A 26,269-nucleotide genomic window follows, 5' to 3' on the forward strand; every position below is an offset into this window, starting at 1 on the left:
CTATGAAGAGGTACAAAAAATGCCAAAGCTCAGGGTAATAGACGGTGAATGTGAAAGGAAAAACGATTATGCAGAAGAGGCAGAAGATTCAGAACAGATAACATGCACGGAATCCGAATAAATACCGTTTGAATCCGATCAAAGAGCCGCATTACTGCAAGTATCTTCAGATCTAAAAGAATCGTTAGATTTTTGTTAAATTATTTTAAATTAATTGTAAGAAATTCACCAGATATATGAAATCTCCTCCCGAGTTGATAGTTTGCATGAGCGAAAAAGGCCTCGAGTGCAAAGGATTTAATTCTAATGACTTTCAGAAACCGCGTTAGCTTCAATCGAATTTTATAGAAATGCCGATTGCGCAAAACATTATCAGTCGTTTAACTGCATATTTCGTGCGTTAACCTATTCACAAAAAATAATGTTGCATAGAATTACACATAGTTAAAATAAATAATTACACAATACATTGGCTGAAACTTTTAATCCGTGACTATATTTTTTAGTTATCCTTTAATTTTGACGAGCATTCCAAAAACTGTTGATTTGCGTAAGTAGGATGCTGAAGACCGAGACAATAGTTTATCACCTTATCTGCGATTGCAGTATGCTTGAAGCAGATAGATCAAGAATGAAGGTATTGAAGTTTCTTTACTCTTATATTAGAATCACGCGATTTATTGTCAGGTAAAAAACTAAACATTGGGTCTCGGCATAAGCCCGTGTGCCTTTATTGAGTTGCTGTTTTATTATGCGATGATTTTATTACTATAAATTACACTACAAAACAATACAGTACACGATTACAAGACATTGATAAGCTATGTCATAAATAAATAATCACACACTCATTCACTCTGTGATGTAATTCACCATTTTTGACAATGACCGCCTGCTATCATTCAGGTAGTTCAATGCCTTTCCTGTAGAACTGTTGTATTTTCAAGTTCAATAAATCAGTTAACCAGTTGCTAAAAAGCGTCATCATGAAATCTTGTCCCTGAATGTTGTTAGAGAGACCAAAAAATGTGGTAATCAAAAGGAGCGATAAATATGTCGGAAATTTCATTTTTCTCTACTTGACAATCCATACTGATTAGCCTTGAAGATGATCAAAACTGACAAATTAACAATATACAAGCTTCTGTTCTCAACAATTAAATTCCAAACTGAAGAGAAACGATCGACAAACGAAAAACGAAAGCTTCACAAGAAGATAGGAAGAAGCGAAACCAGTGAAGAACGGCACGGACTTTTGCCGTGACCCGATAAGTTATAAAATAAGTTGATGTGTTTAGTCTCTTGAAATCACTTCAAGAGAATAAATTAAGCATTATTATAGGTTTTGATAGTTTTATAAAGCTTTTTTAATATTAAATGTATTGATGTCTTCTTCATGAAAAACGTAAAAGATATTTTGAGTGTAAAACTTTTCTGTGTGGTATGAGATAGAAGCTATACATTGTCGCTGTGTATATCGCAAACCTTCTTCATATAGTTACGTGGCGAGCTGCTTTATGAGCATCTACTTAAGTATTTTACTGCTTAAATTTAAGAGACTAAGCTGTAGTATTTTTAAAACAACACCCAATTCAAGCTTTCATTAACTGCCTTGAAGTATACAAAATGCTTAAAACTTTCTACTGGTTCCATGTCATTTGTGTATAAGCAAAAATTGGCTTCCCAGATCGTATGATTTCAGTTATTGTATGTTTCAATGATCTACCGTTCATGATTTAGCAGTGTATTGATTCAAGATCAAGGATCATTTGTGCAAGCTTATGCTAACAGTAATTTTCATCTTTTAGCTGTGTACTGGATGCGCAATATTCTCTATGCAGATGCTCAATCAAAACTCATTTCCAGAGTGTATCATTAAAATATTGTACCTCTTCTGAAATCTGTTTTCGCTGCCTATCCTATAAAATTATCGATTGACAGAACTTGTTAAAAGAGATTTTCGTCTGTTTTCTGTCTTATTTTCAACCTCGTTTTGATTTAAACCCGTTTTTACAGTCGCATAGAATGTACGCTTTCTCATACTTCCTAACTCTGCCAATATATGTTGACTCATTTTAAGTATTTAAAAATCCTGATGCAATTTTTGTTTTTTACTTCCATTTAAATTTTGACCCACTATTTTTATTTGTCCCGAATCTTTCTCTTCAAATGTTTTGGTAGTATGAAAGAATATATATTTCAATTTAAGTAAGCCAGAAGTTTTAAAATTAAAATTCTAATAACAATCTTAATATTCTCTCATATAAAACAGGTAAAATTACATGAATCGATCTCATGTAATTTTACCACTTAAGGAACATGTATACGATTATTTCAAATCAGAAATGCTACAATACAATGATCTTATGATTTAACATTAGATGATCTTGATGTACACTCATGTCCATAAATTAAGGATAATGCAAAATCAGGCAAAGGAAGAGTTAGAAGCAAAACAAATTTGACTTATTTGTAAAGCTTATTTATTCAACAAAAGGTAAAGAGCAAAAAAAAGATGCTATATGTTTGATATTATTAAAAAAATTAGCGATATTTTCTCCCTGGAGCAAATTACAAAAAAAAAAAAAAAAAACTATTTACAAAAAACCAATATTACATGGTTGGTATGATTGTTAATACATTGCATGTCTCCCAGACGATGCAATACAGTCCTTACAACGCCTAGGCATGCTGAGTATCAAATTATCAATCTGATCTTGGGGGATATTACACCACTCAAAAAGCAATGCTCTCCGAAGTTCCGGTAGACATGTAGGAGGAGGTTGACGGGCTGCAACTCGTCGGCCAAGCATATCCCACACGTGCTGTACTGGATTCAAGTCCGGTGAGAATGCTGGCCAGTCCATACGGGTGATATCCTCCGATTGAAGGCATTCACTTACGATGTTTGCACGGTGAGGACGGGTGTTGTCATCCATAAACACAAATTGTGCGGCCATGGCGCCCCGAAACAAACGTACATGTTGTTCCAGAATGACGTTCCGATAGATTTGGCTTGTCATGGTTCCAATTTGAACATGCAGGTCAGTTCTGGAACCCAGAATAATTCCACCCCAAACGAGCACTCCTGCACCACCGTAACGGTATCGTTCAATGATGTTTTCTTGGTGGTAATGGGTACCTGGAGCTCTCCATATGAAAGTCCGGCGAGAATCAGACTGCAAGCTAAACCTGGACTTGTCGGAAAACATCACATAAGCCCACTGTTGCAGTATCCACAATGCATGCTCTCTCCTCCAGGCTAACCGCAGGCGACAGTGAGTTGCAGTAAGGGGAACGCATCTGACAGGTCTACGAGCATATAGACCAAGCTGCCCTAAGCGTCTGTACACGGTCTGCCTTGAAATTGTCGTACCAGTGGCTGAAGAGAGCTGACGGGACAGGTCCTAGACTGTGCTCCGCCTGTTTCTTTTGGCAGTAACTGCCAAATACCAGTCCTCATTCGTCGTTGTAACTCTGGGGCGGCCTGTGCTGTAACGTCTACTCACATTACCATCACCTTGGAATCGTTGCCAAAGCCTGCAGATGACACTCTGGGCAATTCCAAGTTCTGAAGATGTGTGTAGTGATTTTACAGGTGATATATTTATTTTAGAGTTCGATTTCCGCGTGACTCCGAATTATTCTTAATTTATGGACAAGAGTGTAAAGAAATACACTGATAATCTTGTTACTTCTTCTTCAGAATGCAAATATACTTTGCATGCCTTATTGCATGTGAGATTTAAACATAGTAATTTCTTCAAGCCATAGATATAAAAAATAGAAACATATGCTAAATCTTTGGATCAGAGGCAATGGAAAATTATAGCGTTCCGGAGATTTACGAAATCCCCGTTGCGATTTATCTCGAGGGCCATATTACTCGTTTTTTTCTGTTGTTTTTGTTTTTGCTTTTTTACATCAAAAGTAATCGCTATTATGGTACTGTATGTATGTTTTTGCATTACCATTATGTATAGGAAAATTTTTACCGCCTACAAAAATATATAGGGATATTTATACCATATCATGAAAGGTTTCATATAAATGTTTAGTTTAACTTAGAAAGTTCTGCTTCTAAATTCTAATGTAGACTTTTAAAAATGGAATCTCGTATTATGATTGATTCATTGAAGATAGGCCAAACTGAACAGTTCATTCCATCAGAAAATTATTTTAATGCAAGTTATATTTTGAAAAAGAAAGTTTCTGTCCAAAAGGAATATTTCAGAATAATTTCTTAACTAAATTATTCTTCTCCTTCAGCTCCTCTTACTGTGAATCTCCTGCCTCCTCATCAAATTCTCAATATCGGACAAGAAGCTACCTTTACCTGCAATGTAACTGGATATCCTGTTCATACAATTTCCTGGAGGAAAGATCAGAGACAAATTACTGTTTCTAACCGAGTTCAGCTCTTATCACGTGATGTGTTGCATATTACAGCACTGAGAAGGGAGGACAGAGGAATGTATCAGTGCTTTGTGTATAATGATATAGATGGAGCACAGGGGACAGCTGAGTTGAAAATATCTGGTAAGTTTCTTGCACTTGAATATTCAAGCATTTTATACATTTTCTTATTGTTAATCCAAAATAATAAAATCTTTCCTGACGTATATCATTGAGATTTAAAATATAAAACAGTTATCAGTGTAATTTTTTTAATTTCATATACTTTCTAAAAAGGGATTGGTTTTGTATAGAATGAGAGTAATTTGGAATAAGACGAGTCTATTTCTAGTTTTACTATTACTAAATTCGTATATAAATGTAAAACTATCAGTTCGCAGATAATGAGTTTAAACTGAAAGGAGGAGATATCATGGATTGAAAGATATAGCTCCAGGTTTTATTACAGCGTCTCGCAACAGGAAATTACGTGGGCTCCGTAATTAGCCGCGAAAGATTTTTGATCACCTAGAAATACATTCAAGAACCAAATATTTTATTAAAGATATATGATTTCAGGAGGTTTACTTATTCTATGTCGAATAGCAGTGCCAGTTTCAATGTCGACGGACTCTGATTTGAATCCCAGGATGTCACAGATGTTTGCTGCTACCTGCTACCTGAAGATCCGCGTTCCATTTTTTTTAGACCATTAGAAGGTATATATGGTCATTTAGACATTCTGTGTTCTCTAACAGTATCTGTACCGATGAAGGTTTTGTTTGCAAGAACGGGTAATAATTCATAGGAATTAAAGAAATCATCCATATAAATCTTATGTATCTCAGGGTTTGTAATTATCTGCGTGTTTTTGCTTTCTCAGCGGTATAATGTGAATTTACCTTTGTGATACACCTTGCACAACATTTTCGGTGTCCAGACAGCTAGATGGCCGAGGGGTTTATGGGTTTGGCCATTTCCGACCAGTTTTTAATATGCAAATGTCCGGACACTGGGAGGAAACAAGGAAAAATAGATTTAGGGAATTTGCAACATCTTTCAGACGAATGGGGGAAAATGAACTGAAGAGTAGCTTAAAGAGGTTTTCAGTTTCTGTTCAAACGGTTTTCTACTTGAAAATATGGAAAGTGAATGTGAAACATCTACTAAATTTTAAATAGATCAAGGTAGGTAAGTAGTGTAGAATTAAAGATATGAAATAAAACTTTATGTTTGCCCAAAAATATTTTGTCCAAATTGAATTATCTATTACTACAATGTTAAAAACAAACAACAGTTATAAATTAAACAATATTTCGAGTATAAACCTGAAACTAAGTAAAGGGACAGATGTTTTTCCATTTCATAATAAACTTGAATTAACGATTTCAAACTTTTAACTTAGCATAATTGAGCTACTTATTGTTATAATTGAACTCTAAGAAGAAAAGAACAAAGCAGGCATTTCGATAATAAATACGTTGAAATATTTTATTGCAAATGTTATTTCTGAAAACCGAAGTAGGAATTGGTTTTCATTCTTACTAACAGAGGTATTTGTACGGTGATCGCTTCTGTAGAAGATATTCATTATCTGGAAACACTCGTGGTCATCTTTGGAAATTTTCATTTCAATGCATAAGCAAATGAAAGACTACATTTATGATAAGAAATAAACATGATACATTTATTGCTTAAAACATTATTATTATATATGAAACAATGTTATATATATATATATGTTTTAGATATCGTTGTTTTGTACTGTACTGTCTAAAGAAAAGACTGATCACGTAAAAATCTTAAAATCGGAAACCCAGATTGAGAAATTTCTTAAAATGAAAGAGAAGATGGAAATAAAAACAAAAATATTGAAAAGGATTGAAACCAACTCCGTGCAACTCTACAGGATAGCAGTAAGCGCCGCAAACAACATGAAGAGGGCTACAGAGTACTCACAAGTAGTACAAGGGGCTACGTATCTCTAAGCAACAAATAGGCAAATTGGGATGAAGATGCAGTCATTTTGCACACAGTTAAATACCATGCCCCACCAATCCAAGCAGACTAACATATTACTTAAGCAACAGTACCTTGTATTCATATTATAAGCATTGCGTGTATACAATATTTAATTCACAACCTACGCAGCGAAGTAAACGTCCCACCTGCCCAGGTCCGAACATAAGACGGGGCAATTGATGATATCGCCAGCGGTAGCAGAGCTTGCGATGTCAGTTTCAGCAGAACCTCGGTTACAGAACGGCACTGTAGGCCCCAGGAAAGCTATATTTATCTGGATAGGTAGTGCAAGGGGCCTTTATTTACTTAATTAGGTTAAATAATAGGTGTGCCTCTGCACGTATTATCTAACTAAAGGTACACACTCATAGTTTTCAACAATACTTCCAAGATATGAACTCTAAGCATAATTTTTATTGGGACCTTTATACAATTTTAGCGTCAGATTTTTATATGAATTTCTATTCTGAAACAGAATTGGTGTTATAGGAATGAAAGCATTTTCCGAATGCCATGCATTTTTTTTAATACCAAAGTGTAAAACTTCATATGCTGATGTTAAATGTATATAACATAATTATTCTTCTATTTGTTAAATGCATATAACATGTACATGAATAGCTGAAGTGGAAATACGCAAAATATAAAAGAACATTAATATCTAAAACAATGCGCATTAATTTTTTTAGAAATAAAATATCTATTGAAATGCTCATCTTATTGAATCAAGGTTTACTTTTATCATGGCAGAGGTAAGTGAGGTAAAGAGGAAGATAAAGTGAGTTTATATAACTAATAGATTATTAGTGAACATAATTTTAATTCCTTTTCTCATTCTTAACTTTTCAGTTACGCGATCGAAGAAAATAACTGCAAATATGTGAAATAATAACACACAGAATTTTATGTACATGCATTCCTATGAAGAATGTAAATCAAAGATTAGTATCGGAGAATAGAAATAATTCCATTATCAAACATTCCAGTCATAAATTAAGATGTAATCTGATTTGTAGTTATAATTTTGTTTCAAAATTTCTGAAAAAAAGTATACTTATTTAACTTAAATTAAAAAATCGGCAAATGAAAAAAGTATCGAATTTTGAGTAATTTCTTTCTCTTAGTATCCGTAAATGCACAGATTAATTTTTCTACAGTCACTCAGAAAACAAAACTGTTTATTGGTGAGATATAAATATTGCTGCCTTGTAATCATTTATCCTGAGGAGGTTAACGAACAATTTTCCAATAATGGATGCCCAGATGCTTTTTTCTAGCATGACACAAATACAAATAGTATTTTTGAAGTTTTACAATGAGCTCATTTGTTTCGAAGTGGCTCACAAATGACGTGAACGTTAATTTTCGTTATAAATGACGTGAACACTTTTTTTTGTCTGAAATCTAATTAGAAATACTATCTGCAAAACTTTTCTTGAATGCAAAAGCCAGTGTCAGTCAAAATGTATATGAAAAATTGGATACTTATGCTTGTGTGCCACAAACATGCTGATTTTTTTGTGAATTCATGAGCTCCTGACTAATGAAACAGGAATGAATAGAGAATGGTTTATTGGTTTTACAGTAGATAATGATACAACAAACAACTTCAATGGGAAGAAAAAGAAAAGGAAAAAAGGAATAGTTGAGCTTATTTTACAATTTCGACAACATTCGGAAGAATGGCATGTAAATGTGTTTTACTAAGATTTAAAAGAGCCGGCATTGTTTCTAAAAATTACGGACAAATAAATTGTTGATAGTTATTATTATAATATGTTCGTAGTTCCGTTATTATGATAATAAACATTATCATCATAATAATGATGATAAACATTATCATTATTATAATAATAATCATTAGAAAATTAATAACAGTCATTTATACAGTCATAATAAAATATCATATATTATTTTAATAATATATTCACGGCTGCATGTGCACTACAGATAGTATGCATGGATACCTTCACAAGTCAACAAGTATTCATATACTAAATATTCAATAAAAAAGATGAATAAAAAACAAAATAAATAAAATGTATTAAGTTACAATAAATGATAGTGAAAAATATAATATAAAATAAAAATACATACAAAAAAGTAGAAGAAAGTGAACATATTAAGTAAATTTTACATATTTTTAAGTCATAAATACTTAAGTAGATACATATTTACAAGTTATTTATTTCTTCTATATTGAACAGACAAAATAACAACTTTCAGTTTATAATAAATAAAATAAAAAATAGACAAACGATTAACCAAAGTATAAATGTACTGAAAAGCTATTTGTTTAGTAAAGCTCAAAGCTGTCTCTTCCCTCCAAATTAAGATAATTTTATAAATGACGGATACAATTAACATAGCTTTAATTTTGAATTATAAATATGTTAGAATATGAATCGTAATAATTCATCGTAGTTAATTTTCTTGAAATAAGTCACTGATTTCAAAATGCAGTATGTTCAAATCGAGTTTACAATAGCTCAAAAACTTTGTTATTGCTGTGAGTTATTAGAATTAAAAAAAAATGAGCATTTTTTCTGTAATGAAATTTGCTGTTATAATATTCCGAGACTCGAAAATAAGTAAGCAATGTTTCGAAAAATACTGTAATACAAAGGTTGGCTTTTATTTAACTGACTGTAAATCCTTGGCTATAATAATCACCGGCTATTTAATGAAAGGAAACAGAAAAGCATTCATTCAAGAAACAAGAAGTTAAAGAGCGAAGTAACTCAAGTTTAAATAGGGTGCCAATTTAGGTTCCATTATATGTTTATTGTTAAAAGACATTGAATTACGAAAATACATACGTTCTGCATTTGTTAATCTGAATTGCGTACAGTCTTGCAATGCATACATACGCAGAAGGAAGCAAAAGAAATCTTTTCACAAGAAATTACCAAATTATTACTTTGATTCAAGAAATTAAATATTCGGATATGAATTTATATTTCAAAAGTAAAGTAGGTCAAGTTGCACATTTGTATGTTCAGTTCTGAGGAACTATATGTAACGTCTATAAATAAAGTTCTCACTTCCAAATATCTTCGGCTATTTGATATCCAAAGGTATTTTTAGATATATCCAAACAGCCTAAACCTTAGGATTAAGTTTACATTGCAACGAAAACCGAATAGCCATGCTTCTTCTTGAATGGTTTCCATTTATATTACTGGCACCATGCAAGAAAAAAGGTACTCGAACTGAAAACAAAATACTAAATTTTTATTTCTTTTGTATCACTCTCTAACGTTTAACGATATTACTGTCTTATTATCACAGATAAAGGTCAACACAAAATTCCTAAATTTAAGCATATCCTTGAAATGTGAAATGAAAACTGTCAAAATTCCTCTCACTGTAGGTATTTATGAAGTTACATGTTAATTTAATTTTTTATTTCCACATAAATATTTAAATTAGTTAGTATACGGAATTTACATACAGATATTTCATTTATTTAATCTGCTAATCACATGCATTCTCACATATACGAAAACATTAGAAGTATTCATAAAGCTTTTTAGCAGACTTGCTTAATAATGTAACTGTAAAGAAATAGTCAAGACAATTGCTGATGAATAATTTAGTTTTTCTTTTGTAAAGAGGAGTTATTTATTCTTATTATTTATTCTTATTTACTGTTTCTGCTGAAAATTCGCTTAAATCAGTCGCCGCTTAAGAATGAGAAAGTTACAATATGATTTTAAATAACATCGCTACATAAGAAATTAACGTTCTTCTAGAACACGTTTCACTTCAGAAAATATTATTCGAAAATACTCTGAAATCATATCTTTTTTATTATTTCAACAGTCCTTAAAAAAATTCCACCTTTTATCAGAATCTTATTTCGATAAGACTTGGAAAAATAAAAAAAGAGGTGGCATTATAATATAAACAGTTTGATTTGCATCTATCAAAATTCGAAATCTCTAAGCATTTTAAGTACAGGATGTCTGATATAAACTTTCTGTGATTAAAAGTGATCATTGTCAGCAAGATTTGTCTTTTAATTAGTATTTTGTAGCCCATTAAATGTGCGTCTTAATTGAGAGATTTTGTAGTACAATTTAAACTGATTTGCCTTCTTTAATGCCATCTTATACTGCGCTCAGAGTGAAGTATATTTTCAAATGTCTAACTCTCCCGTGCACTTCGTATTTTTATTATTGTTAATGAAGAAGGATTTAAACCCAATGGCAAATGTACTATAATACATATAAAAATTATCAGATCAAATAGGAGAATACAGACAGTGATTGCCTGCTTGCCACTAATAACATAAACATATAAACCTATTAATTCAAATAACGGATTCGTGGATAACTTTGAAAAAATATGAAAACAATTATGTCTTTTGTGCAGTACTTAATCGTCTTTTTTTTTTAAAAAAAAGGATAAAAAAAGCATGAAAATTTGTAGGAATTTATATTTATTTTAACTAATAATTTAAAGTTTTATTTGAAACTTTCCTATAAGCCTTCATTCCCCTAATTGTTAGTGCCAGAATGGTTAAATGTTGTAGCGCGCATGAACGAATGGAAATTTTCTGTTTTGAAAGAAATAGTTAAAAGCCGAGTTTCGGTAGGAGAAAGAGAGTGTTAGGCTCTAGCTGCCGTCTCTGTCGTAGGTACGTTTGCTTATTGCTGGTTCAAGTGGCTTAATTGCATTGCTTTGCTGCCACTAGCTTAGAAGGGGGTTGAAGTTACGGGATCTCGCTGAGCACTGTAGGCTAGTTTTATCACTTGTAAATATTTCAACTTTTAGTTTCAATTATCTGACTTTTAGTTACCGCCCAAGTAGAGGCGAAGTTTGTTAACATCGAGTTGACGCATTGTAAATTTTAAAGAGTGAATAAAGGGTACGTGAACCCTTCTCCTGTGTAGTTTACTGCTATTCCAGTATACAGACAGAGTTCATTTACTGGACTCTACAAATTAAATAGAAAAACAGAAAAAAAATAATTTGGCTTGGACTTTTCTTTACAAGTATGCAAATGATACGTTTCGTTACCAGTATACTTAACTTCGATCATAGTGAGAGTTTGTGATGCATAATAAACTCGCCTAACAAAACAGCTAACGATTGCACGCTATGGTATTTCTGCTCATCGGTGCTTTAAAGTATGTTTTATAGAATACTTGCAGTGCCGTCAGAACGCATTCTAAAACATTTCACACAGCTGGATAACTTCGAGAATGTTGAATTCTTGTGTTGGAAGAATTTAGCTCCCAAATGAAGAAATAGGCTGCCACCCGAGTCCCACAAATATAGCTGTGCAAAAGTATTGACATCAGTCTACGCTGTAAAAGTACTACTCGAGGAAATAATGGCTTCGCTATGCCAAGATGCACAAATTCTAGAAAAGATCGCCTGATTGTGTGACTTGACCAAACTGTTCCAATATCATTCTTTTCTTCAATTCAATTTCTCCAGTCCATACCACCTATAGCTACATTATGTAAACAAATTAAATATAAAAGTACTATGTGGAAAATACTATGTTACTATGTAGACAAACTTCATATTCGTGTTTATAATAGGCCCACCAGCGGCCGAGCGGTAAAGTCGCTGAACACTGGTAGTTCGGTCCGAGGTTCGAATCCAGCGAACGGGCTGGCTGCATGGGTGTTTTCGTGGTTTTCCCCATGTGTAACGTGTATACGAGCCAGTTTCCCTTAGAAAGTCCTCCACGAAAGGCATCCCTCCTCTTAGGCAGATAGCCCTAGTGTGCTTTGCCATAATTAAATACACCACCACACCACACCACACCGTGTTTATAATAAATGAGGAGAAAAATATCAAAACATATTTTATTTGAGCAGTAGTTCTAACTGAATTTTGTTAAATGAAAATAATTATAAACTCCATTTTATAGTTACTCTATTTACTCTGATAAATTACACACATGTCTCTCTGAAATACAACATCATCAAGAAGGCTTCCATATATTGGAATTTATAACTTGCGCGAATCTTGAAAGGTCATGCACATGATTAGCCTATACGCGAAATTTTACACCCGCCTTTGACCTCAAAAGCACGATTATGTACACGAACAGTGCTAATTCTTGAGATTTAATTGCTGGAACTGTGCATTTTGCTGCTGTTCATTAGCATGGTAAGCTAAGGTTTAACTTGTCAAACAAAGCGGGAAGTCATTTAACCGACAGGTGTGACAATAGAAGGATTGTGAAACTGCATATCCGCGAAATCGGTGCTCTGGTTGGACGACATCAAAGCCACAATGACGTGAATATGGAAGCGGCGCCATGCTTCCCTACTGCCAAATTTAGCAGCGCAGTGTACAATTGGATATGGGGTGCAAAGTTAAACAATTTTTTCATTGACTTCTAAGTGACTTAATAGGCCATTTGCATTTTTTCCTGTTCTTCACATACGTAGCCAGTCGAACTCGTCTGGTCGATGACTGGCAAAAAGAAGGTTCAACTATACACGCGCTGCTTCTCCAGATCAGATTTAGCAACGTGTGGACTCAGCATGATTGAAATGCCTCATGCTCACATCTAAAACTTATTTGTTTTTGTCTGAGGCACGTCAGGTAGGTATTGCAAGTCATGATGGCTACAGCAAATTTTTCATTCTTAAATGCTTCTCAAACAGAACGTAGCTGTAATTTTAATCAGTTCACCTATTTTACCTATTTTGTCTAGTAATTCTGATGTATTTGATATCGCATTTTGAATACCCAGCAATGTAAGTAAAACAGTATGTGAAGGAAAAAAATAAATGATAAGGAATTGCTCCTGTAAATAACTTTTTCCATAATTTACTTCAAATTCCTTGAATTACATAGTTTTTATAAGATAATTCGAAAGAGCATTTCTTTACTATTTTATATAACATTAAATAAAGTAAATCTCTTTAAGTGTGACCTATCTCAAAACGTAAGATTTACTGTTTTTAGTCTGAACATTGACTCACAGTTAGACTTTAAAACGTTTAGAGCGCATCTATTGTTCTTAACGACAGTATGGCAATTCACTGCTTAAACTACTTTTTTAAACTTTATTTCAGATGTTCCGCCTACAATAATTTCTGTTTTTCCGGAGCAGACAGCCCATCCAAGAGAAAGCATATCATTGAAATGCATTTCTACCGGCAATCCAGCTCCAAGAGTTACGTGGTACTTAGACGGTATAGTAATTGGCCGAAGTGGCCGGATAACCCTGAGTGATTACGTTACAGATCATGGGCATGTTGTGAGCTTCTTCAATATTACTGAAATAAGAGTTGAAGATGGCGGTGAATATAAATGCCAAGTGAGTAATGATGTTGGAAGTACGTCTCATGCAGCACGCCTGAATGTGTACGGACCCACATTTGTTAGACCCATGTCAAACGTCACAGCTATCTCTGGTGAAGATCTTGTAGTACGTTGTCCTTATGGGGGATATCCTATAAAAGGCGTACGATGGTTTAAAAGTAAGTATTATTAATTAGTTCTTTATACTTTATTTTTTAAATAATAAACTGAACAAATGTAATCTCATTCCTGATAACAGATTAAATTCATAATTTTGATTTTGCCTTTATACGTACATGAAAAAAAGGCTTAAAACAACGTTTTCAAAAAATTGTTCTACGTTTAGGTCAATGGTTTGTTTTCCCTCTTCTCAAAAACTTTTCTTCTTTTGTATAGCTAGCTATACAAGAACTCATTCCATAGCTCATCTGTAACATTTGGCCTTATTGTTGCAACGTTTCAATGAACAAAGCTTTTGAAAATATTTTCCTTTCACTTTGTAGCTTATTGTTTGGGATAGAAAAAGATTTTCTCCTTTTCTGAACTCTTTGATATTTGTCAATAGTTGCAAAACTTATGCACAAAATATGTAAAAAGAATTATGAGGGGAGAGTCATTTCCGTGTATTTGAGAGGTATAAAATATAAATAAATAAAGTATCATTAAAACGATGCCATAACAAAAAGTAGAAAAGCATACATTAATGGTTTGTTTAGATTGCAAAAAGGCAAAAAAAAAAAAAAAAAAAAAAAAAAAAAAGAGTTTCAGTATTTATTTATTTACTCATATTTTTCTTTTCTATTATGTGCTTTGCTCTTCTACTTTTTTCATGCAATACTTAATAGGCCTAAGCAAAGAATAATTTTTTATAGTTAATCATTTTAAACTTCTATATCCATAGCACAGAAATAACTGAATAAATATAAATAAATTAGTAAATGTAAATTTAATTGTTATGCAATAGAGAACTTTCTTAAAAATATTTATTACTTTGTTAAACATTTTAATCTTCTTTATCTTCTATATATATAAAAGGAAGAATCTGTCTGTGTGTCTTTCGTTCGTGCTGCGCGTAAGCTAATAGACCCAAGGCTACGGAATTTGGTACATAGGTGCATCTAGACAAGAGCCAATGCACCTCGAAGCGATTTTTTTCAAAATTTGAATAAGTTTTTTTTTAATTTTATGTTTTTAATGAAATCGCATCAAATCGATAATTCCCTCTCATTATATCATATTATTACATATACAGTGGTGGCCAAAATTGTGGACACTTTTGGAAATTTTTATGTTTTTGAACATTGTATGCTTATAGAAAACGTTACGTTTGACAAAATGCAAACTTGTATATATCATTTTAAAGAGAATTTATTACCGAATTCAATACAAAACACAAAATTCAATTATTTGCAATATAAAAAAGTTAAACGATAATAGTTATCGATATACATTAGATAGTGATGATTGCAGTGAGTTATCAGTACTTTAGGGTACCCTTTATTTTTTATTACAGCTGCACATCGACGTTTCATTGAGCTGGCAAGAGTTTTAAACTCTTCTTTCGTTATTACATGATGACAGGAAACAATTATAGCCTCAATTAGTTCCCTTTTATTTGATGGGCGCCTCATTCGGACAAGAGTTTTCAAACGGTGCCACAAATTTTCGATAGGATTGAAGTCAGGACTGTTTCCTGGCCATGACAACAATTTAATACTCTTTGTACGAAACCACTCTTTCGATATTTTGGCCGTGTGGCAAGGAGCAGAATCCTGCTGAAAAATAAACAAAGCATTGTTGGGAAAGAGATCTCTGTTGGAAGGTAGAATTTTGATTCTAGATTAGTGTCAATGTATTTTCTGTCATTCAGTGTCCCATCGATGATATGAAGGCAACCAATACCATCTGCAGGCATGCATGACCAAATCATAACACTAACTGGGTTCTTCACAGTTGCTTGAATGCAGTCAGGATGTAGCTCTTCTCCTATTCTACGTCTTGCATATTTTCGCCCATCACTACCGAATAACGATATCTTAGTTTCATCACTCCATATAACTTGTGACCACTGATCATCTGTCCAATTAATGTGTTCCTTTGCCCATTATAGTCTTTTTTTTTTCGTTGCTGAAAATTAAGATAAGGCTTTTTTCGTGGAATTCTACCTCTCAGTCCAACATCTGTAAATCTTCTCCTGATTGTTCTTGAACTGACAGGAACACCAGCATGATTCAGATCACTTCTGATGGCCGCTGATGACATTTTTCTATCTTGGAGACATAGTCTTTTTATTCTTCTTTCATCAATAGATGTGGTGCACCTTTTCCGGCCTTTTCCTTCTTTGTTTTTTATTGAATTTGTCTCCTGATATCGTAACCAAAACTTTCGGACTCCAGATGTAGTCACTGAACCACCCACCTGTTTTGCAATTTCAGCATAGGAAAGACCACTTTCTCGTAACACAATAATATTACATCTCTTTCTAGGTGTCCAATCTACTCTTTTATTTGATGTCATTGCTTCTTGACTAAATATTAAAATTTTTTACAAAAATTCCTACTTGTAATTGCAGTGTATAAGAAACAGGTCCTCCTTCTACAGAACAAAGCAAAATAATGAATTGTTTCAAGTGTAAACATGATGTCAGCTTCTACTGGCAGTTACTAACATTTGATTGGTTCTCAGAACAAGAACAGTGATTTCCCAGGAAAGCTAGACACTGCAAACCACTCCATAACTGTGTTTATTTATTTATATTAAAGTACATATAACTTTTTTTGTATTGCAAATAATTGAATTCTGTGTTTTGTATTGAATTCAGTAATAAATTCTCTTTAAAATGATATATACAAGTTTGCATTTTGCGAAACGTAACATTTTCTATAAGCATACAATATTCAAAAACATAAAAATTTCCAAAAGAGTTCACTATTTTGGCCACCACTGTATATTAAATACATGATAAAGAGAAAACAAATTAAAAGAAATAATTTCTTAATTAAAAATGTAATTAAAAAAAGTGTAATAACTTTTATCTCATATATTTTCCCTCTTCAGTGACCAAAGATTAACGTAAAGGGAAAAAAATATTGTGTGAGATACTATAAAAAAATATTGCAATTTTATTGAAACTTTTATATTACTACAATAATTATTAAATTTATATATATATATATAATTATTCGGATGACATATAATTTTTTCAGAGATAAATTACTATTAATTTTCCTGTTAATTCATTTATGCATATTTAAAAGCGTTATTGATTTAAGTAGCATTTTGCAAATATATAGCTTATGAAAGAATATGATTACAAATTTTGTATATATGTAAATAATTTTAGAGAAATATTATGTGAAACTGTGGTATTTTATTGTATAATGTAACACGAAATACTCGAAAGGGACGAAGTTCTGCCAGAAGAATAAAATTAAAAGGAAAACTCTGAATTAAATGGCTATCTCGTGAAATTGGCAAGATGTCGTCAAGGTGATGATGGATTTGGCGATTAACTTTTGTCTTGAAATTGGCTAGAAATCGCAAAAAGTCATCAAACCTGCCGACCATATGGTGACATTTTGGTACGGTTTCTGTATAACTGTAATTGATATTGTAATTGAATAACTATAATTGAGCGCTATATCTAACTCTAACTATATACGGCTCTCATATGCCTTCCGGTTATTTCAAGAAGTAGAAGGTACTAGAGATTTCTCGGTTTATATAGACAGATAAGGGGGGGATAGATGATACATATATAATAAAGATTAAAACAAAGATTAAACTCACGCCCAACTAAGGTTCCAACTTCACAGTTGGCTCTCATATATAGGCTAAGAAAAACCTTTTACTGAGTTGAAAACAAGAAACTCCATCCTTTCGCATGAAGAATTTTCTGAGTTATTTTTAAGAGTAATTGTACTGATTTAGGCCAAATTTCTGTATTTAGATCAACTTCAGGTAATAGTTATAAAATAAAAATTGCTATTCAGCGATTTATGTCTTTGCTTTTGGTAAAAACAGCATTCTCTATGAAATGTGCAGCTAGTCTCTTAAAACCATATTTATTTGCATTATATACCTTCAAATTTTATCCGTGAGTGTATCTAATGCGATCTTTTAACTAATTAAGGCATATCCAATATTTTACTTATTGAAATGTTTATTCGACATCGACCATATGAAACGTTAGGGATTTTATGTTTCACAGAATATTTCTACGCAGACTCTGGAATCCTTTTATTTTAAGAACTTTTTTAGCAAACATATATATCGAGAATCAGATTTTTAAGAAACAAAGGCTGCTTAACCACGTTTTAATAACTAGTCTACATACGGCTAACAGAGAAAAATGAATTAAGTATTTTCCCCCTTTTTGTAGTAAGCTGTCTTATGTACCTCGACTAACAATAATTTAATTTTGTACATACAATATAAAAAAATTGCAATAACTGAAAATTTAAGGAAAAATAAGAAGCCAGAAAAAGATGTTGAGCTTAAGCAAAGGAAAAAAGAAACTTGCGTATGAACGTATGGGAACTAATATTCGTTTAAAGAATGTTCTTTATTTTCTGAGATAGTTTTTTTTTTTTTTTTTTTTTTTTTTTTTTTTTTTTTTTTGGGAGTGGGAAGAAAAATTAAATAAAATTAATCAGAGAAAATGTTAGCGGAATAGATTCTTGAAAACTTGTTTCAGTTGCTGCGGCTCTTAAATTCGAAAATAAAGTGCTCATATCTTTGAAATAAATGCAAAAATGAGACCTTTCTATCAAAACATTTTCTATTAGAGGGTTTTTAGAAAACTCTGCTTCCGAAAAATGTATCTTTCGTGTGCTAGTCAGACACGAAACTCATGATACTTTTATCCACCTATATTCGTAATTTTAACTCATTATGAGGATGTTTGCATAATTTGCATATTAAAAGGTAAAATCTGATTTTGGTTTTTAAAGTCATAGATTATAAAGTCGATGAATTAATTAAATATCATACCGAATATCTAATAATTATGTTGCTTCATAAAATTATCTGCTTTTTTAAATAGCGTCTCGTTTCTAATGATGAACAAGAAAAGAAAAAACATTCGCACCACAGAGAATATCCTCATTGTAAAAAATGTTACCTTGTCTGCCCATATAAAATAGTCTACGCATATAAAAGTACAAAACATGTGAAAGATTGCTTTCTATAATTAGTAAATTCCTGGATTACGAAAACTGGAATTGTTCATGTTACACAAACGGCGTTGCTGATTCCTTTACGTACGAAGTTCTTCATGCTTGTTTTCTTGTTAACGCTGTAGGTCGGATGTTCTAGAGAACATACAATTCTAATTCTTATTATTTTATCTAAACTCACTTATATTTTAGTTAAACTTTACCGCTTATAATAAGTTCTATTATTTTTCGTCAAATTCTTGTTTTAAAAGAAAAAAAAATGTCTTCCTTAGAAGACAAAACCTAATTAATGACATTAGTTAAATCATCAACTTTGATTATGCAGGATATATAAATACAATATGCAATAACTAAACCAGCAGTGAGCGCATATTTGCAAAAAAAAAAATTGCAATCCAACGCTGCAGGATAAAATAATCGAATTTAACAAAAGCGAAATGTTTAAAATTTCGTTTTAAAATCTAAACACTTGATAATGCTGTTTTTTTAGAAAAAATAATGTGTGGAACTGTTTGAATAGTTCTCGACATTTCAAACAGTTTCACACTGTTTGAACAGCAAGCTCTGTTATTGACACGAAATTTAAGAATTTTTGCAAATGAAAGCTATTAAGCAGCTTTCTATGAATAGTAGACGTTATATTATATTTATTTTCTGAGATAGTTTCTGTTTTTTTTTTTTTTTTTTTTTTTTTTTTTTGGGAGTGGGAAGAAAAATTAAATAAAATTAATCAGAGAAAATGTTAGCGGAATAGATTCTTGAAAACTTGTTTCAGTTGCTGCGGCTCTTAAATTCGAAAATAAAGTGCTCATATCCTTGAAATAAATGCAAAAATGAGACCTTTCTATCAAAACATTTTCTATTAGAGGGTTTTTAGAAAACTCTGCTTCCGAAAAATGTATCTTTCGTGTGCTAGTCAGACACGAAACTCATGATACTTTTATCCACCTATATTCGTAATTTTAACTCATTATGAGGATGTTTGCATAATTTGCATATTAAAAGGTAAAATCTCATTTTGGTGTTTAAAGTCATAGATTATAAAGTCGATGAATTAATTAAATATCATACCGAATATCTAATAATTATGTTGCTTCATAAAATTATCTGCTTTTTTAAATAGCGTCTCGTTTCTAATGATGAACAAGAAAAGATAAAACATTCGCACCACAGAGAATATCCTCATTGTAAAAAATGTTACCTTGTCTGCCCATATAAAATAGTCTACGCATATAAAAGTACAAAACATGTGAAAGATTGCTTTCTATAATTAGTAAATTCCTGGATTACGAAAACTGGAATTGTTCATGTTACACAGACGGCCTTGCTGATTCCTTTACGTACGAAGTTCTTCATGCTTGTTTTCTTGTTAACGCTGTAGGTCGGATGTTCTAGAGAACATACAATTCTAATTCTTATTATTTTATCTAAACTCACTTATATTTTAGTTAAACTTTACCGCTTATAATAAGTTCTATTATTTTTCGTCAAATTCTTGTTTTAAAAGAAAAACAAATGTCTTCCTTAGAAGACAAAACCTAATTAATGACATTAGTTAAATCATCAACTTTGATTATGCAGGATATATAAATACAATATGCAATAACTAAACCAGCAGTGAGCGCATATTTGCAAAAAAATTGCAATCCAACGCTGCAGGATAAAATAATCGAATTTAACAAAAGCGAAATGTTTAAAATTTCGTTTTAAAATCTAAACACTTGATAATGCTGTTTTTTTAGAAAAAATAATGTGTGGAACTGTTTGAATAGTTCTCGACATTTCAAACAGTTTCACACTGTTTCACACTGTTTGAACAGCAAGCTCTGTTATTGACACGAAATTTAAGAATTTTTGCAAATGAAAGCTATTAAGCAGCTTTCTTTGAATAGTATACGTTATATTATATTCTTTATTTTCTGAGATAGTTTCTGTTTTTTTTTTTGTTTTGTTTTTTTTTTCGGGGGGGGAGTGGGAAGAAAAATTAAATAAAATTAATCAGAGAAAATGTTAGCGGAATAGATTCTTGAAAACTTGTTTCAGTTGCTGCGGCTCTTAAATTCGAAAATAAAGTGCTCATATCTTTGAAATAAATGCAAAAATGAGACCTTTCTATCAAAACATTTTCTATTAGAGGGTTTTTAGAAAACTCTGCTTCCGAAAAATGTATCTTTCGTGTGCTAGTCAGACACGAAACTCATGATACTTTTATCCACCTATATTCGTAATTTTAACTCATTATGAGGATGTTTGCATAATTTGCATATTAAAAGGTAAAATCTGATTTTGGTTTTTAAAGTCATAGATTATAAAGTCGATGATTTAATTAAATATCATACCGAATATCTAATAATTATGTTGCTTCATAAAATTATCTGCTTTTTTAAATAGCGTCTCGTTTCTAATGATGAACAAGAAAAGATAAAACATTCGCACCACAGAGAATATCCTCATTGTAAAAAATGTTACCTAGTCTGCCCATATAAAATAGTCTACGCATATAAAAGTACAAAACATGTGAAAGATTGCTTTCTATAATTAGTAAATTCCTGGATTACGAAAACTGGAATTGTTCATGTTAAACAGACGGCGTTGCTGATTCCTTTACGTACGAAGTTCTTCATACTTGTTTCCTTGTTAACGCTGTTGGTCGGATGTTCTAGAGAACATACAATTCTAATTCTTATTATTTTATCTAAACTCACTTATATTTTAGTTAAACTTTACCGCTTATAATAAGTTCTATTATTTTTCGTCAAATTCTTGTTTTAAAAGAAAAAAAAATGTCTTCCTTAGAAGATAAAACCTAATTAATGACATTAGTTAAATCATCAACTTTGATTATGCAGGATATATAAATACAATATGCAATAACTAAACCAGCAGGGAGCGCATATTTGCAAAAAAATTGCAATCCAACGCTGCAGGATAAAATAATCGAATTTAACAAAAGCGAAATGTTTAAAATTTCGTTTTAAAATCTAAACACTTGATAATGCTGTTTTTTTAGAAAAAATAATGTGTGGAACTGTTTGAATAGTTCTCGACATTTCAAACAGTTTCACACTGTTTCACACTGTTTGAACAGCAAGCTCTGTTATTGACACGAAATTTAAGAATTTTTGCAAATGAAAGCTATTAAGCAGCTTTCTTTGAATAGTATACGTTATATTATATTCTTTATTTTCTGAGATAGTTTCTGTTTTTTTTTTTGTTTTGTTTTTTTTTTCGGGGGGGGAGTGGGAAGAAAAATTAAATAAAATTAATCAGAGAAAATGTTAGCGGAATAGATTCTTGAAAACTTGTTTCAGTTGCTGCGGCTCTTAAATTCGAAAATAAAGTGCTCATATCTTTGAAATAAATGCAAAAATGAGACCTTTCTATCAAAACATTTTCTATTAGAGGGTTTTTAGAAAACTCTGCTTCCGAAAAATGTATCTTTCGTGTGCTAGTCAGACACGAAACTCATGATACTTTTATCCACCTATATTCGTAATTTTAACTCATTATGAGGATGTTTGCATAATTTGCATATTAAAAGGTAAAATCTGATTTTGGTTTTTAAAGTCATAGATTATAAAGTCGATGATTTAATTAAATATCATACCGAATATCTAATAATTATGTTGCTTCATAAAATTATCTGCTTTTTTAAATAGCGTCTCGTTTCTAATGATGAACAAGAAAAGATAAAACATTCGCACCACAGAGAATATCCTCATTGTAAAAAATGTTACCTAGTCTGCCCATATAAAATAGTCTACGCATATAAAAGTACAAAACATGTGAAAGATTGCTTTCTATAATTAGTAAATTCCTGGATTACGAAAACTGGAATTGTTCATGTTAAACAGACGGCGTTGCTGATTCCTTTACGTACGAAGTTCTTCATACTTGTTTCCTTGTTAACGCTGTTGGTCGGATGTTCTAGAGAACATACAATTCTAATTCTTATTATTTTATCTAAACTCACTTATATTTTAGTTAAACTTTACCGCTTATAATAAGTTCTATTATTTTTCGTCAAATTCTTGTTTTAAAAGAAAAAAAAATGTCTTCCTTAGAAGATAAAACCTAATTAATGACATTAGTTAAATCATCAACTTTAATTATGCAGGATATATAAATACAATATGCAATAACTAAACCAGCAGTGAGCGCATATTTGCAAAAAAAAATTGCAATCCAACGCTGCAGGATAAAATAATCGAATTTAACAAAAGCGAAATGTTTAAAATTTCGTTTTAAAATCTAAACACTTGATAATGCTGTTTTTTTAGAAAAAATAATGTGTGGAACTGTTTGAATAGTTCTCGACATTTCAAACAGTTTCACACTGTTTGAACAGCAAGCTCTGTTATTGACACGAAATTTAAGAATTTTTGCAAATGAAAGCTATTAAGCAGCTTTCTTTGAATAGTAGACGTTATATTATATTCTTTATTTTCTGAGATAGTTTCTGTTTTTTTTTTTTTTTTTTTTTTTTTTTTTTTTTGGGAGTGGGAAGAAAAATTAAATAAAATTAATCAGAGAAAATGTTAGCGGAATAGATTCTTGAAAACTTTTTTCAGTTGCTGCGGCTCTTAAATTCGAAAATAAAGTGCTCATATCTTTGAAATAAATGCAAAAATGAGACCTTTCTATCAAAACATTTTCTATTAGAGGGTTTTTAGAAAACTCTGCTTCCGAAAAATGTATCTTTCGTGTGCTAGTCAGACACGAAACTCATGATACTTTTATCCACCTATATTCGTAATTTTAACTCATTATGAGGATGTTTGCATAATTTGCATATTAAAAGGTAAAATCTGATTTTGGTTTTTAAAGTCATAGATTATAAAGTCGATGAATTAATTAAATATCATACCGAATATCTAATAATTATGTTGCTTCATAAAATTATCTGCTTTTTTAAATAGCGTCTAGTTTCTAATGATGAACAAGAAAAGAAAAAACATTCGCACCACAGAGAATATCCTCATTGTAAAAAATGTTACCTTGTCTGCCCATATAAAATAGTCTACGCATATAAAAGTACAAAACATGTGAAAGATTGCTTTCTATAATTAGTAAATTCCTGGATTACGAAAACTGGAATTGTTCATGTTACACAAACGGCGTTGCTGATTTCTTTACGTACGAAGTTCTTCATGCTTGTTTTCTTGTTAACGCTGTAGGTCGGATGTTCTAGAGAACATACAATTGTAATTCTTATTATTTTATCTAAACTCACTTATATTTTAGTTAAACTTTACCGCTTATAATAAGTTCTATTATTTTTCGTCAAATTCTTGTTTTAAATGAAAAAAAAATGTCTTCCTTAGAAGACAAAACCTAATTAATGACATTAGTTAAATCATCAACTTTGATTATGCAGGATATATAAATACAATATGCAATAACTAAACCAGCAGTGAGCGCATATTTGCAAAAAAAAAATTGCAATCCAACGCTGCAGGATAAAATAATCGAATTTAACAAAAGCGAAATGTTTAAAATTTCGTTTTAAAATCTAAACACTTGATAATGCTGTTTTTTTAGAAAAAATAATGTGTGGAACTGTTTGAATAGTTCTCGACATTTCAAACAGTTTCACACTGTTTGAACAGCAAGCTCTGTTATTGACACGAAATTTAAGAATTTTTGCAAATGAAAGCTATTAAGCAGCTTTCTTTGAATAGTAGACGTTATATTATATTCTTTCTTTTCTGAGATAGTTTCTGTTTTTTTTTTTTTTTTTTTTTTTTTTTTTTTTTTTTTTTTTGGGAGTGGGAAGAAAAATTAAATAAAATTAATCAGAGAAAATGTTAGCGGAATAGATTCTTGAAAACTTGTTTCAGTTGCTGCGGCTCTTAAATTCGAAAATAAAGTGCTCATATCTTTGAAATAAATGCAAAAATGAGACCTTTCTATCAAAACATTTTCTATTAGAGGGTTTTTAGAAAACTCTGCTTCCGAAAAATGTATCTTTCGTGTGCTAGTCAGACACGAAACTCATGATACTTTTATCCACCTATATTCGTAATTTTAACTCATTATGAGGATGTTTGCATAATTTGCATATTAAAAGGTAAAATCTGATTTTGGTTTTTAAAGTCATAGATTATAAAGTCGATGATTTAATTAAATATCATACCGAATATCTAATAATTATGTTGCTTCATAAAATTATCTGCTTTTTTAAATAGCGTCTCGTTTCTAATGATGAACAAGAAAAGATAAAACATTCGCACCACAGAGAATATCCTCATTGTAAAAAATGTTACCTAGTCTGCCCATATAAAATAGTCTACGCATATAAAAGTACAAAACATGTGAAAGATTGCTTTCTATAATTAGTAAATTCCTGGATTACGAAAACTGGAATTGTTCATGTTAAACAGACGGCGTTGCTGATTCCTTTACGTACGAAGTTCTTCATACTTGTTTCCTTGTTAACGCTGTTGGTCGGATGTTCTAGAGAACATACAATTCTAATTCTTATTATTTTATCTAAACTCACTTATATTTTAGTTAAACTTTACCGCTTATAATAAGTTCTATTATTTTTCGTCAAATTCTTGTTTTAAAAGAAAAAAAAATGTCTTCCTTAGAAGATAAAACCTAATTAATGACATTAGTTAAATCATCAACTTTAATTATGCAGGATATATAAATACAATATGCAATAACTAAACCAGCAGTGAGCGCATATTTGCAAAAAAAAATTGCAATCCAACGCTGCAGGATAAAATAATCGAATTTAACAAAAGCGAAATGTTTAAAATTTCGTTTTAAAATCTAAACACTTGATAATGCTGTTTTTTTAGAAAAAATAATGTGTGGAACTGTTTGAATAGTTCTCGACATTTCAAACAGTTTCACACTGTTTGAACAGCAAGCTCTGTTATTGACACGAAATTTAAGAATTTTTGCAAATGAAAGCTATTAAGCAGCTTTCTTTGAATAGTAGACGTTATATTATATTCTTTATTTTCTGAGATAGTTTCTGTTTTTTTTTTTTTTTTTTTTTTTTTTTTTTTTGGGAGTGGGAAGAAAAATTAAATAAAATTAATCAGAGAAAATGTTAGCGGAATAGATTCTTGAAAACTTTTTTCAGTTGCTGCGGCTCTTAAATTCGAAAATAAAGTGCTCATATCTTTGAAATAAATGCAAAAATGAGACCTTTCTATCAAAACATTTTCTATTAGAGGGTTTTTAGAAAACTCTGCTTCCGAAAAATGTATCTTTCGTGTGCTAGTCAGACACGAAACTCATGATACTTTTATCCACCTATATTCGTAATTTTAACTCATTATGAGGATGTTTGCATAATTTGCATATTAAAAGGTAAAATCTGATTTTGGTTTTTAAAGTCATAGATTATAAAGTCGATGAATTAATTAAATATCATACCG

General features: G+C 31.3%; 1 protein-coding gene across 3 annotated transcripts in view; it reads left to right on the forward strand.

The window, feature by feature from the left end:
* LOC118181836 (cell adhesion molecule Dscam1-like) overlaps positions 1-26,269 on the forward strand; it is a 1,419,238-nt gene that overhangs the window by 1,177,928 nt on the left and 215,041 nt on the right. For all 3 annotated transcript variants that reach the window (XM_085816859.1, XM_085816860.1, XM_085816861.1), the window contains exons 7-8: positions 4,270-4,539; positions 13,467-13,874. In XM_085816859.1, the coding sequence (XP_085672985.1) occupies positions 4,270-4,539; positions 13,467-13,874 (678 nt within the window). The remainder of the gene's footprint in view (positions 1-4,269; positions 4,540-13,466; positions 13,875-26,269) is intronic.

This window comes from Stegodyphus dumicola, chromosome 5, assembly GCF_044657685.1.
Source record: "Stegodyphus dumicola isolate Sdum_Otavi_A_Nest chromosome 5, ASM4465768v1".
Taxonomy (NCBI): domain Eukaryota; kingdom Metazoa; phylum Arthropoda; class Arachnida; order Araneae; family Eresidae; genus Stegodyphus; species Stegodyphus dumicola.